General features: G+C 38.9%; 1 protein-coding gene across 1 annotated transcript in view; it reads right to left on the bottom strand.

The window, feature by feature from the left end:
• Nucleotides 1–2,455: 2,455 nt before the first annotated feature.
• Nucleotides 2,456–14,629, bottom strand: part of FBXO43 (F-box protein 43) — a 13,288-nt gene continuing 1,114 nt past the window's right edge. The window contains exons 2-7 of the mRNA XM_010863557.1: nt 14,316–14,617; nt 13,940–14,010; nt 10,352–11,834; nt 7,890–7,992; nt 2,810–3,013; nt 2,456–2,704 (exon numbers count right to left, since the gene is read on the bottom strand). Of these exons, the coding sequence (XP_010861859.1) occupies nt 2,456–2,704; nt 2,810–3,013; nt 7,890–7,992; nt 10,352–11,834; nt 13,940–14,010; nt 14,316–14,617 (2,412 nt within the window). The remainder of the gene's footprint in view (nt 2,705–2,809; nt 3,014–7,889; nt 7,993–10,351; nt 11,835–13,939; nt 14,011–14,315; nt 14,618–14,629) is intronic.

Genomic DNA, 14,629 nt, shown 5'->3' with positions numbered 1-14,629 from the left:
TTTATCTTCTTGGGCTCCAAAATCACTGCAGATGATGACTGCAGCCATGAAATTAAAAGACACTTTCTCCTTGGAAGAAAAGCTATGACCAACCTAGAGAGCATATTAAAAAGCAGAGATGTTACTTTACCGACAAAGGTCCATCTAGTCAAAGCTATGCTTTTTCCAGTAGTCATGTATGGTTGTGAGAGTTGGACTATAAAGAAAGCTGAGCACTGATGAATTGATGCTTTTGAACTGTGGTGTTGGAGAAGATTCTTGAGAATCCCTTGGACTGCAAGGAGATCTAATCAGTCCATCTTAAAGGAAATCAGTCCTGAATATTCATTGGAAGGACTGATGCTGAAGCTGAATCTCCAATACTTTGGTCACCTGATGCAAAGAACTGACTCACTGAAAAAGACCGTGATGCTGGGCAAGATAGAAGGCAAGAGGAGAAAGGGGATGACAGAGGATGAGATGGTTGGATGGCATCACCGACTCAATGAACATGAGTTTGAGTAAGCTCCGGGAATTAGTGATGGACAGGGAAGCCTGGTGTGCTGCAGTCCAAGCGGGTCACAGAGTCGGACACAACTGAACAACTGAACTGAACTGAAGAAATCATTTAGATTCTACATTTTTGTATAATCAAGCATTAAAAATTAACAAATTATTAGGACGGCATTATAATGGTTTACCTGGATATAAAGTAACACTGGTAGCACTAAAAACAAATCTACTCATCCAATGAGTATTTACTGAGCCTCTGCTACTTGCCTGGCACCAGGCTAGGTACTCAGATACAATGGTATTTAAATCAAATATGACAGAGTCCAGGCCTTCACAGAACTTAGTCTCACAGTGAGAGAAAATTAAAGACATAAATAAAAGCACAGGATGCTGCTGGAGCTGTTGCCAGCCAGTTGCAATAATACATCAATAATTTACAATAATTAGGATAATGATTATTTTCTGGATATCTGGAGACTTTGTTTAATAAAGTTATTCATGAGTACCACGTGATCCTCTTCCAGTTAACCTACCAACGCCTTGACCTCACTGTAACTGTAAAACCTACCAATAAGAAGCTTGGAATTAGCTTCATTCATTAACTTTTGAATTCCTACTCTGATCTTTTGTCTTCACAAAGTTTTATTTTTATTATAAATTCATTTAAATGCATAGCATTAAGCCCTTACACTCTTTCACTCATATCAATTTAAATACTCATCCCAATTTAAAGCCAGAAATTTTTTTTTTAATTAAACTTCCATTGTTTAACAGTTCCTTAAGTAGGGAATAACACATGGAGATTATTTATCTCTAAAACTAAACATGGTAAAATCTATTTTTTCACCACCAGAGTGAAATAAAATATTATATTCTAGTGAACTGAGTAACCACAAAATGCCAAATGTGACATACTGAGAGGGCAGTGTGATTTCGGAACATGGAACAATAAGAAAGTGCCTCTGCATGGATTAGAGGGAGGATTCCAGGTTCCTACGCTGCAGTGCTGACCATTTCATATGTAACTAGGTAAAAGACGGAGGAGGCGATGGCACCCACTCCCGCACTCTCGCCTGGAAAAGCCCACGGCAGAGGAGCCTGGTGGGCTGCAGTCCACGGGGTCGCAAAGAGTCGGACATGACTGAGTGACTTCCCTTTCACTTTTCACTTTCCTGCATTGGAGAAGGAAATGGCAACCCACTCCAGTGCTCTTGCCTGGAGAATCCCAGGGACAGGGGAGCCTGGTGGGCTGCCGTCTCTTGGGCCGCACAGTCAGACACGACTGAAGTGACTTAGCAACTTAGCAAAGGTAAAAGAAACTTGTGTGTGACTTATGGGGATTTATTAACTCACTAATAAGACTCTCACTGGAATAACCACATATATCTAATAATTTACTTTTTACATCTTCTTAGTTATCAATATTAAGTAAATTTTATTTAACCAGAAGTCTGCCCAAATATGACACTTGCTAAATTAAGAGAAAGATTGAGATTATAGAGTAAACTCAACAGAATTTCTGAAAACATTTTATTTCATTTTCAGTCAAATATTCAAAGATTTTGAAATCTATAAGGCCATCTGTCTCAAGTTCAAAAATTTTAATATTATCTGGAAAACTACTTTTGAAAAGTGATTAGTGAAGAACATTTCAACACATAGTGATGAAATGCAGTTTTTAAATTTTACATGAAACAGTTAAATACATATAACACTGAAAATTCTTTATTTAAAAACACTAAGTTATTAAAATGAGTAAAAACGACATAGTAAAATTAGATTTTTCCAAAACTCACTACTTCAAAGAAAACATACAATGACATGGATCATAATATATACAAAACAGGAAATAAATCATCATCTGTCATTGATGGGGAGATGTGCATGCTTTCAAAATACTCATAATTTTAAGTCACACAAAATGTTGCTCAGAGGGAATGCTTCTTTTATATTTAAAGTCTCTTTAGAGGCGTTTTAAATTCCGCTTACTCTGGGCACTTCCTGGAAGAACATCTTTTCTATTTCTTGGCTTTGCTGCTCCTCTACTACATTCTTCAGACCCATGATAAGCACACAAACACAGCGCACAAAAGTCAAAGCCACAGGCTGTGCGGCTGCACAGCCCCCTTTTCTTATAAGGCTGGTACTTAGCAGGGGACTGGCACCTTGGGCAAGGTTTTAATGCTTCATCAATAAAAAGTGTTTTGGCAACCTGCAGTAAAAGCACACACACTAAATCTTCCATTTTCGCATAGAGGACAGCTTTATTTCAAACTCTGTAAATATTTACTCCTAATAACTTATGATAAATACTCACCTTGACATATTCTTCCTGTTTACTACTTAAGTGAGTAACAGAAGAGCTTGCTATAGGTGTCAAAACTTCTCCCCAAGGAGAAAATGTTGAAGCTTGTTCTTTCTGAAAACCTGGTGTCCTAGCCTGTGCTTGCACAGACCTTAAAGCTGATCGGTTTAACAGATGGAGCCGAGTGGCGGCATCCTCAACATTTAATATAGCCCCCTGCGGTAAAAGACAAGAGGGGTCAACACTGTCATATCAAAAGTTCCAGGACAGCTTTCAGATGCACATGTAACATGTTTGGAAGTGGTTTCTGCACCATTGGAATTTTCTCCCTAAACCATTCCTTTTTAGAGAAAAAAAAAAAAATTCTCTTACCTAGCATTTAAAAGTCAAAGAAAAATACAAAGTTGAAACAATAAATGCTAGCTTTAAGTCTGCATCATTGGTTATTTTTCTGTTTAAGGCATCAGTTTGCAAATTTTTCCTGGAAAGGACCAGATAGTTGCAAGCTAGTCAACTGTCATTTTAGCAAACACAGCTACAGAGATATGTAAATGATGGGGCAGGGCTGTTCCAATAAAACTTATTATAAAAACACAGGTGATAGACAGGATTTGCCCACAAATCAGAGTTTATCAAGTCCCCTTTTAAGCCAAGGTGAAAGAGGAGGTAAATTTTTTCAAAATTTGCTATGGGATATCATGGAATTCTGTGAAGATTTCTTACTTCAGCCACATGTCAGAAAATTAATGGGCCTGGTTAGACCATGAAACCCAATTTGTTTGGCTGGCTTTTACAAATACCAAATACTCGTAAAACTTGATTCATTTTTACACTTGAGTTTAAACAGCTTTGATATTTTTAAAGGAGAAAAAAATATCTCTTATTTGAACTGGATTTCCACATCACTCAAATAGTTGCTGCTAAGTTTCGTCAGTCATGTCCAACTCTGTGTGACCCCATAGACGGCAGCCACCAGGCTCCCCCGTCCCTGGGATTCTCCAGGCAAGAACACTGGAGTGGATTGCCATTTCCTTCTCCAACTCAAATAGTTAGCCAAGAAATATTTTCAGTGGATAATCCTTATAGCCTTCTATTTTGTTAAGGTCGGAAATGAGAAAAAACATTGTAGGTTTTTTTTTAAACAAACTGGCATCCTTAACTAATTACTAAAATGAAATGTACTATAGGTGAATTTCCTGAGTGTCCAACTATTATTGTGTTTTCTCTCCCTTGACAGCCTCTCTTTGCAGAATTGTTTCCTAAAGGGGGAAGAGGTAGAACACGAGAAATGGTAGAAGGATAAGGATAGGAATGAAGCTAGCTGGCCATGAAAAATTATGCAGTTGACAGCTTAACAACATAGGCATATGTGTAATCGATGACTACTGGTTTTTAGAAATTAGGATGAATACAGTTGAACTTACTCAAGGATTCAATATGTTACATTCTATAAATGATTTGCCGCCTAGGCTAGAAGCATATGACACAAGAGTACTCTAAAAGAAAACACCCATTGGATTTCCATGCAGTTGGCAAACACAGTGATGATGCATGCACCAAAAAATGAATAGAGATATATTGTTAAAGCAAATTTCAGCCATAGAAGAACATTCACTCATTTAACAAAGATTTCACCTAATAGGTGCCAAGTGAATAAAACAGTCTAACCCCTATCCTCCCAGAGCTTAAAATGTGGGCTACTATCTCTGAACAGTGTAAGGTCTAGTAGTCAACGAAGGCAAATATTCGTTGAGTATCAACATTTTTCAAAATACAGGCACTATCACCATACCAGAATTTATTTAAATGTGAGAGGGGAGGCTCTTATTGTTGTTCATTTCCATGATTATAAGTAAAGACTACAGTAAATTAAGACATTTGATGGAAATAGTGTAATATTCCAATTTTATGGTCATTCTCACTGCTGCAAGGCAAACAGATAAAATGAGATCCTATTACACGTAACTGGTGCGTGTGCCTTTTATTTTTCACACGTAAGGATCTTTCAGTGACACTATACACATGTGAAGAAAACCATCAAACAACTTTGTTTATAATTTTTCTGTTTTGGTTAATGATATACATTAGGATAGTGCAGGTAGAAAGCAGCCAGTTCATTCAGGAACAAGAGGGCAAAGGGCATCTGGAATGATGTCTCTGAAGAAAAGAAGGAACAGGTAGAATACCTGGTTTATTTAGACTTACACAGAGGAGAATTCCAGTTCTGGTGGATGGTGAGTCAGGCATCTGTATAGAGAAACACTAAAAAGAAAGAACGAGTAAGAGAGAGAAAAGGAGAAGGAGAGAGAAAGGGAAAGAGAGGAAAAAGAAAGAAACTGGGCAATTATTAACTTATTAACTGTGAGGGGAAAAGTTATATAAGAAAAAAGGTGTACTAGGTATAATCATACTGTACTATACATTACGGCTGTCAAAAAGCCATAATAATCTCAATGCAGTCTTAATAATGTCAGCACCTAATCCTGATTCACTAATGATGATGTAATTACATTCATAAACTAGGAGAAAAGACTTCAGAGGAAGAGCTGGGTAGACAGGTAGTAGTGAGAGGTTAGAGAACTAACCTAGTTCCTCTACAGAAAAAACCAAACAAGCAATAGCAGTGAAGACACGCCACTCAGAAATATGCAGGTGAATATCAAAAGGAAAGGAACAACTAGAGAGCTGAAACTGATTGCCTTGATGAGGCAAGAATCAAGAGCAGGAAGGGCAGGAAAACACGTGTTTTGTTATAAGCTTCAAAGTCCAATTTGATGTTTTAAACCACGTACTTGTTTTTAGTTTTTAAAAAATTTAAAGTAAATCAAAATAAGGGGGAAAACTCAAGTAAGGAAAAAAATAGAGTTCTTTAGGAAACCAAGTCTTTTTAAAAAGTAGGATATAAGGTAGAATACTTTATCTAGAATTACCCAAAGGCTTGCCAATGTTTCTTTTACATAGGATGTAAGGAATGCATGGAGCTAAAAGCTTAATATGAACAGGTACTTGCTTAAAAATTTGTTTTTTGGTCTGTCCTTAGCAGTAGGGTGCCACTCTAAAAAGATATGTTAAGAAGGCAATTAATATCTTCAATATTATAAGCTCCCAGAGCCAGCAGCTGCAGCAGTAAGCAGCTTGTGAAGGATTATCATAGATGAGAAGATAAAACTCGTTTTCAAATAAAATAAAACTCAATACTTTAGTTAACAGCAGTCCCTAATATTTCCTTGGAATGAGAAAACCCTCAATCTGTATCTGGGTGTTCATATTTGTTTATACTATGATTCATTTCCCTGGAGGCTCAGGTGGTCAAGAATCCGCCTGCACTGTGGGAGACCTGGGTTCCCTCCCTGGGTTCAGAAGATCCCCTGGAGGAGGGCATGGCAACCCACTCCAGTATTCTTGCCTGAAGAATCCCCATGGACAGAGGAGCCTGGCAGGCTACAGTCTGTGGGGTCGCAAAGAGTCAGGCACGACTGAGCGACTAAGCACAACACAACATGCTTCATTTCAATTATATTTAGCCAAATTATAAGTTTACTTGTGTTATTATATACTTTTTACTAGAAGAAGAATAAGGAAGTTGATTCTGAGTTTCTCTTGGCATTTATGCCTAAGTAAGGTCTAAAAGTTGAATACATAGTAAATATGGGTACTAGAGTCATCAGATATCTATTACACAAAGTAGTGTCCCCATGAAGAATTAATCGGCTTCTATAAAAATTTGCTTGTAACTTCAGGGCTGGACCTCAAATCTTTAAGAAAGTGCAGGTTCATGATGCTTTACAAGTACTAAGCTGCCATGCTCACTCACCTCCAGGCCTTCATGTATGCTATTCCCTCTGCTGAAACAACTTTCCTGTCTAACTCATTATTCAAGTCTCAGCTGAGATGCATTTTTTCCTTCTCTTGATCCCCAAGTATCAAACACTTCTTTTAAATGTCCTAATAGAGATAACTCTGAGCTTCCTCTAACACACCTGTATTGTAATCACTTGTTTATATTAGGTGTACGAGCTCCAAGAGAGCAGGGATCATGTCAAAAATGTTCACCACTGTAATGTGAGCAACTGGCATATACTATCTACTCAAGATTCTCCTTGAGTAGAGTATACTACATCAAGACTGGATGATTTAGTCACTAAGTCATGTCCAACTCTTGCAACCCCATAGACTGGAGCCCTCCAGGCTCCTCTGTCCCTGGGATTTCCCAGGCAAGGATACTCAAGTGGGTTGCCATTTCCATCTCCAGGGGAGCTTCCCAATCCTGGGGTCAAACAGGCGTCTCCTGCGTTGGCAAGCGGTCTTCTGCATTGCAAGCAGATTCTTTACGGCTGAGCCACTAGGGAAGCACATAAAAGACTGAATAGATAATGCTATGCTGCTGCTGCTGCTAAGTCACTTCAGTTGTGTCCGACTCTGTGCGACCCAATGGACAGCAGCCCACCAGGCTCCCCCGTCCCTGGGATTCTCCAGGCAAGAACACTGGAGTGGGTTGCCATTTCCTTCTCCAATGCATCAAAGGGAAAACTGAAAGTGAAGTCACTCAGTCGTATCCGACTCTTAGCGACCCCACGGACTGCAGCCTACCAGGCTCCTCTGTCCATGGTATTTTCCAGGCAAGAGTACTGGAGTGGGGTGCCATTGCCTTCTCCAGATAATGCTATAACAATATCTAATTATGAACAGGATTTGGCATATCCTATTAAAATGGTATCAAATACTGATAACAGCATATATACTTAAACAACAAAACCCAGCAAGATGTTCTTCATTTCAGTTAGTCCACTCCATTTATGGGCTTGGTAGAGATGGAGTTTGGGGGCAGGAGGGAATGAGCTTATGAATGTGGGAGTTCCCTGGCGGCCTAGTAGTTAGGATTTTGGGCTTTCACTGCCATTCAGTCCCTGGTGGGGGAACTGAGATTCTGCAAGAGTGTGGTGTGGCCAAAGGATTAAAAAAGGACTTACGAGTGAATGTTGATAAAGAGAAAGATTAAAGAATAGCAGGAAAACCAAATTAGGTTGTCCAGACATATGTGATTATCAGATACTCATACAAATATGTTTTAGAATAGCATTATATACATTACCTCAGAATTTGTTTTCAGTTGTGTGATATGTAATTTCCTCCTTCGATTTGCTTTTTTATCTTGAACAATAATTTCGCGCCAATTTCTGCTCACTTTCCAAACACTGTAACAAAAAGATCAGTCCTTATATTGCATATATGCCACAGAATTAGCTTTTTTTACGTATGGCAATAAGAGAAACCTGTTTTTAAAGATTTTGGATAGCTAATTTAAAGCTAAAATTTCACATTAAAAATATGACTTGATTTGCATAGCTGTGAAAGAAGACCTATTAAAATACGTCAGCATATTGATAGGTTACTATCTTATAAATGGTTAAGGAAATAAAACAAAGTTTCATATAAACCCAAGTGAGTCCACTGGGAGACTGATTAAGAGGATTTAACTTACATGTTACACTAATATTAAAACTTGGAACATGACATGCCACAAATGATTATCAGCTACAGTGCAACAGATTATATAAATTTCTCCTATTATTGTATTTAACAAATATCTGTCATTAAAACAATCAATCCTGTATTGGAACTACTAAATGCCAGATACAGCTGAGCCCTGAACAACATCAGTATTCCTGCATGGAAAATCCCATGGACAGAGGAGTGTGTGGGCTACAGTTCATTGCGTTGCAAAGAGTCAGACACGACTGAGTGACTAAGCACATACCTGAACAACATGACTTTGAACTCTGTGGGTCCACTTACATGTGGATTTTTTTCCACAGTAAATACTACACAGCCCCTGGTCAGTTGAATCCAGGGATGCCGAACCATGGATGTGGAGAGCTGACTATAAGTTATACAAAGATTTTAGGCTGCACACCAGAGGGTCAGCACCCCTATTTTCTGGTTGTCCAAGGGTCAGCTATAATAAATATTATTATGAGCAGCACTACAAAGTTTTTATTTTGTAAACCAAAGTTTATGAGAACAAAGCAGCTAAAGAAAAAAACATAATTTATGTCCAGTGAGTGCTTATTTATCAATAAAAGTGAATGAGGTTAGGAGAAGGTTATGGAGGGCCCCAGGTTACACCTGAGTTGTCAACACTACTACCCTTCCAGCTACCTCAGTTGCCATTGCCTCTCGCAAAGAGTTGGACACGACTGAGCAACTGAACTGAACTGAACCGAAGCTGACACAGATGCCTTGAATCAGATGGAGAGGAACTGGCAGAAAGTCACTCATTAATGGAGAAGAAATAAGCCATCAATACATAGTTGGGTGTTTGCCTCAGCTATTTCAACTGAGTCCAGTCTCTCACATTTCCAAGAATAAGCACTGACAAGTTACACATGCACTCTGCAGTGCAAATACTAGAAATTTTGAGGGATGAGCAGGGAAGGCAATTATTGCAATGTGAACTTTCACTTACATTGCAATATGACTGAATACCATTTGTCCCACAAGCGAGCACCTAAAAGGGTCAGCCAAGTTTTAACTAGTCTGTATCCAAATATTCCATCGTGTAAAAACAAAACCCCTATATCATAGCCATATCCCTGATTTTTTAAACAAATAATTTATCTCATTTGAACATTTTTTAAGGCATAGACATATAGGTCATTAATCTTTCTTATTATCCTATTTGGGTTACACCAAAGACATTCCTGATCAAATTCTATTTCACTATTCTGAAAGGACTGAAACCTTAACAAGAGTTTGTGGGGAAATACGCGCTTAGAAATCAGAGGGCTCAGTTATAGATCTGCATCCATTCCTATCTCGAGTGACTGTTGGCAGGTCGCTTAACTTCTCTAGAGCTCAGTTTTCTCATCTGTAAATACGTGATAGGACTAGACATTTCAGAAGACTTCTAGCAATGAAATTCTACAATTCTGTACAATAACCGACACTTAGTTTATGACGGCGGAGCCTGGTGGGCTGCCGTGTATGAGGTCGCACAGAGTCGGACACGTCTGAAGCAACTTAGCAGCAGCAGCAGTTTATGGGGGAAAGGTGAAGAAGGGTTTCAATAGAAGTAGGAGTCAGAAAAGAATAAGGATTCGATGAAACAAACTCTTGACATATACCTATGGAAAAAGAGACTAACTCTCTCACTTGTCCTGCCTCAACCATGACCTTGCAGAAATCCTGTTCCACATGGCTTCTCTCCTTCCTGGTCCTGGCATACCAATGGGGCTTGTCTTCTGATAGTCCTGCACTTTGCAAAACTGCCAGTATAAACAAAGTCTCAATTTAGTCTTGTAACTAGTTCCTATCCTCAATACTTCTATATATGTGACTCAGTTTCTGTTTACTTATGAAGCAGCATTCAAGATACTGAAATTTCTGACACTGAAGAATTTCACTTAACCATTTTGATAAAATATAAAGTAACCAAGGCAGAGATAATAAAACAAAATTTTAAAAAGCTATTCAACTAACAGAAAAGTTTTCCACCTTAAAAAAAAGAAAGTGATAAAAAGGCAGTTTTATTTCAGGGGGAAAAAAAAATCTTACCTACACAGGCTTTCCGCAGTCAAGGAATCTAAAACCATAGCAAGAACATGCTTTAGATTTCTGTACTTTAATTCTGTTAAGATGTCCAGTTTTTCTATACCCATTTTCTTGCCAATCAGTCCTGCAAGTACACGCTGTAGTACAGCTATTTTCCCCCCGTCCCTTTCTTCTAACAATTCATGTGCACCATTTTGCTGGAATCTTTTCCTTTTGCTTTTCATAAAAAGCTCATGAACTAATTGCAAGGCTGGGGTCTTTGATAAATTCTTAAAGCTTAAATCCTCACTCTTATTGTCACTGCTCGGCTGGCTTGCTGAAACGTCTGAAGTGGTCGCTGGTGTTGATTCAGAGCTAGAGAGGTAGGTCTGGTTTTCTTCTTCTGTCTCAGATTGTGAGCCTTGCTCCCGAAGGGTGGACAGTCTTCTCAATCTTCCAAGACGCCTTGACTTTTTTATGGTGTCCCTGACTTTGAGAGTTCCCTTATGTTTCTGAAGTAGTTCTTGGAAAGAGCCCTCTTGCTCAGATAGGGAATCTTCTGATTTATCCAAGCAAAGTGAGTTGAAACCACTGTCTTCAGGGGTCGAAATATTGCGTCTCACTCCAGCTGAAGGAGAGAATCTTCGACTTGCATTAAATTTAACACTTGGTACAAGATTACTGATTGGAGTCACAAATATGTCCTCATCTGTTCTACAGCTTGTTCCACCAACAGAAGAGCCCAGAAGTTCAGGATATGTATTCTCATTATTAATACATAGACTGCTGTCACTAAAGTCATGTGTGATAGAGTCTTTAAAATTACTGCCCTGAATCGGAGATATACATTCAACTTCAAATAGGCCACAGTCATCTTTGGAATCATCCACTGTGGAAGTCTTCTGTTGAGAAAAATCAAGTCTCAATTTTTGACTGCTGGAAGTTACTTCTCCTGTTCTCAAAGTGCTAGTAACTGAAGAACTAAAATTACCTTGCCTTGGAAAACCTGAAGCACTGCTTGGAATATTTTTTTCTAAATTGGGAACTTGGCTTGTACAACTTTCTAGGGAACTGCTGTGTGATTCAACGTCCCTGTCTAGAAGAGAGAAAGATATGTCCAATCTTCTGCGCAGCAAATGTTTTTTTCTACTGACTTTAGGAGTTTCGCAAAGTTCTGGGGTTTTATCATTTTCCTTCCTGAGGAAGACAAATCTCTTTCTTTGAATGGGAGACTCTAAACTATAGGTTAAGGCCAAACTTGAAGTTTCAGGATATTCGTGGATCAGTGTTGAGCCTCTTTCTTTCTTTCCAAATAATTCTTTATCTGTATTATCAAAGCTGCACGATTTTAACAGCTCACTGTAGCCACTATCTTGAAAAGAAGATGTGGAACAAAGGTCTCCAAAGCTGGAGGACTTGACTCTGACAATAGGAGAGTCCACCTCATTTCCTGCTCCAGTGCCGGCTTCACCTGAATGCCTTTCTGACATCTTCAAAATCTCTGTTTCTACAAAGTGAAAACAAATTTTATTCTTCCTTTGAAATTAATAGCCTGGCAGCTAATACCAAAATACTTGTTATGAGCACAGATGATTATGGAAAATTGTACGGCAATAAAAAAAGTTACTTTAAACAAACAAATCTCCTCTGCAATATACTCATGTATATCTTACTTACGACAGTGTTTCAACATCATAAAGACCAAAATTTCCGGGATATAAATATTCACAGATTACCTGACTAAGCATAGTCTAGGCACTGTGCACAGATATTTTCATTAACTACACTTGAGGAAAAAAACCTCAGGGCATAATTTTTAGATGATTGTATTACCTTATAATTTTTACAGCGCTAAAGTACATTATTGTAGTTCTAACATTCTAGCTTATTTGTGCTGGCCTATATTTAGTCAAGTGGATATTTCCTTCCAGATTTCTGCAATGTAAATAAAGATGCTTAAAAAAAAACGATATGCTGATTTTGACCACTGGTCAAGTGAGTCAGCCACTAGGATAAACAGCAATTCAGCAAAGCAACTCTAGGATAATGTTAGTCATACTTGTAACATGGGCTTGTCTCAGAAACCTGGTCTTTCTGACCATTCACAAGGTCTGAATTCCAAGGCTTTCACCTTTGCAAAGGCTCTTTGGCTCACTGATAAATTAGTAACATATTCTTGAGCTAACCAAAATGAACCAAAGCCCCACAGGCCATCTCAAACCTGGCAGGTTATACTCATTCGTGTCTCATCTGGTAAATATTTTCTACACGGGAACCCACTCTTTATAATATTCTTAAATTGAAAATAAAGAATTTAAGTACATTACTTAGAGAAGAAATGTGATTCAGTATTATATTTGCAAGGAAGGACACTAGGAAACATTTCACTTTTTTTAAGGAAATACTTGACTCTCTAACCTTTTCAACCGCATCACTGCGTTCCTTTTTAGGAACTTGAATTAAATCTTAAACTTTTTAGAAACTTGAATTAAATCTTAAAGTATAAGAAAGTTATTTCTCCAGATTATTCAAAGGACACTAAGAAAACTGTCATTCTTTTAAAGTTTTCTCCAGACCGAAAACATGATTCTTCTCTAAAAGATCCTGGGAAGATATATTGTTAGTTGAGTATACTGGTAAAGTTATTTATGCCTAAGTTCTATCAGTTAAACATGTAAGTGAATATGTTTTTTTAAAAAATTGCTATTCTAACCAAAAAACCAAATTGTTTATTTGTGGTGCAATGATCATTATTACTGGGCAAAGTAAGTGTTTTTCAACTTTTAAAACCTATGTTCTATTTTGGTAAATCTCACACATGTTCTCTTCTGATTTAGATTCCCTCAGATTGTGACAATCACTGATCTCTTCTGTACCTGCTTACCAGCCAAGATGATCAAATTTTGCTTTCTGTATTTCATATTTTAAAACAATTTTTGTTTTCAAATTACACCTCCACACACGAATGTTTCCTACTCTCCGAAAATCACTTTATTAAGTAATAGTTTTCTCTCATGTCATTTGGTAAAGTTAGGTCCGAGCCTTTTTAAAACGTTTAAAAATTAAAACAAATGTAACTATTCTTCTACTTCACCACTAGGTGTCTCACCATGCTCGAATTTGGGAACCTGAGAGGCAAGTTGATGGAAACAAAAGCAGGGATGCAAATAAAATCCTCTCCCCGCTACAAACCACAGACCACTTGCTTTAAACATACAAAAAACTTCCGATTTTCCTTTTGTTCATCTACCCATTTGAAATTGCTTCCACCGTGCTTTCTCTGGTGTCATCATTTTTTTTTCATCTTTCATCATTTTCAACCCAAGACACTGGTCTCAAAATGTGGTTTTTCAAACTTCAAAAGTATTTATGCAAAATCGTGGAATGCCGGTTGACTTGCTCAGTTTCACTGATCCAACAGTTCACTGACGAAACAAACAAGCCTCTTCAATATTCATTTTTTTAAAATCAAGCTCCTGATAAGGATTAAGAACACACATCTCTATAGTGCTCTTTGAAAAAGAAAAACAAAACAAACACTGGTTAACTCAATGAAGTACTTAAAGTTATTAAAACCGAATTTCCTTCATTTGTTAAAGTACAACATCTTACCATCAGTAAATCTCGAGTTCTTAGACGCCAACGTTACGTAGGCTTCCGATAAAGGAAATTTCTCACTTTGCCTTTAAAATTCACGCCGAAGTAATACCACTTAAAGAGACAACTAAATAATTTTAAACAATTAATGGAAACGTGCAGTAGCAGCACGATGCCGGCTAAGATTTGAAGGATACCTCAAGTACGTGCTATCGGGATTATTTTCTAACGCTTTAAAAGACCTAAATCACTTTGAATTCCCCCCAGCTTTCCAGACAACAGAAACTGTCATATCTCTGTGTGCTCCAGCTAGTCTCGGGACGGAGGAAAACGGCCCCAATTCGGCTCTCTGACCACGCAGGGTCAGCTGCTGCGCGGTCGTCTCCTGCACGAGGTGCCCTCGGCGGGTGGCTGGTTAACGGTCTCCCCGGGGGCGTCAACCAGGCCGCTCGTCGGTCCGCGGACCCTCCCCAGGCCGGGCTGGCTGAGGGAGGCCGGGCCGGCCCCAGGACCCCAGGAAGCCGCCGACGGGCCGAGGACGGGCGGGCGTCGCCTGGAACCAGAGCGAGAGGAAGGCGAACCGTGTCGGGGCGCCTCTGTCGTCGCGGGCCCTGGGAAGCTGAGCGGGCGCCGGGCTGGGGACGCCCAGAGGCCGGCCGCCCTCACGCACCTGGCGTCCCCGCTCCCGCCCACCTGGGGGCCCCG

The sequence above is a fragment of the Bison bison genome, unplaced genomic scaffold (assembly GCF_000754665.1).
Source record: "Bison bison bison isolate TAMUID 2011002044 unplaced genomic scaffold, Bison_UMD1.0 scf7180017864491, whole genome shotgun sequence".
NCBI classification, from domain to species: domain Eukaryota; kingdom Metazoa; phylum Chordata; class Mammalia; order Artiodactyla; family Bovidae; genus Bison; species Bison bison.
The sequence above is the reverse complement of the archived record's forward strand: the minus strand, read 5'-3'. Positions and strand labels throughout refer to the sequence as shown.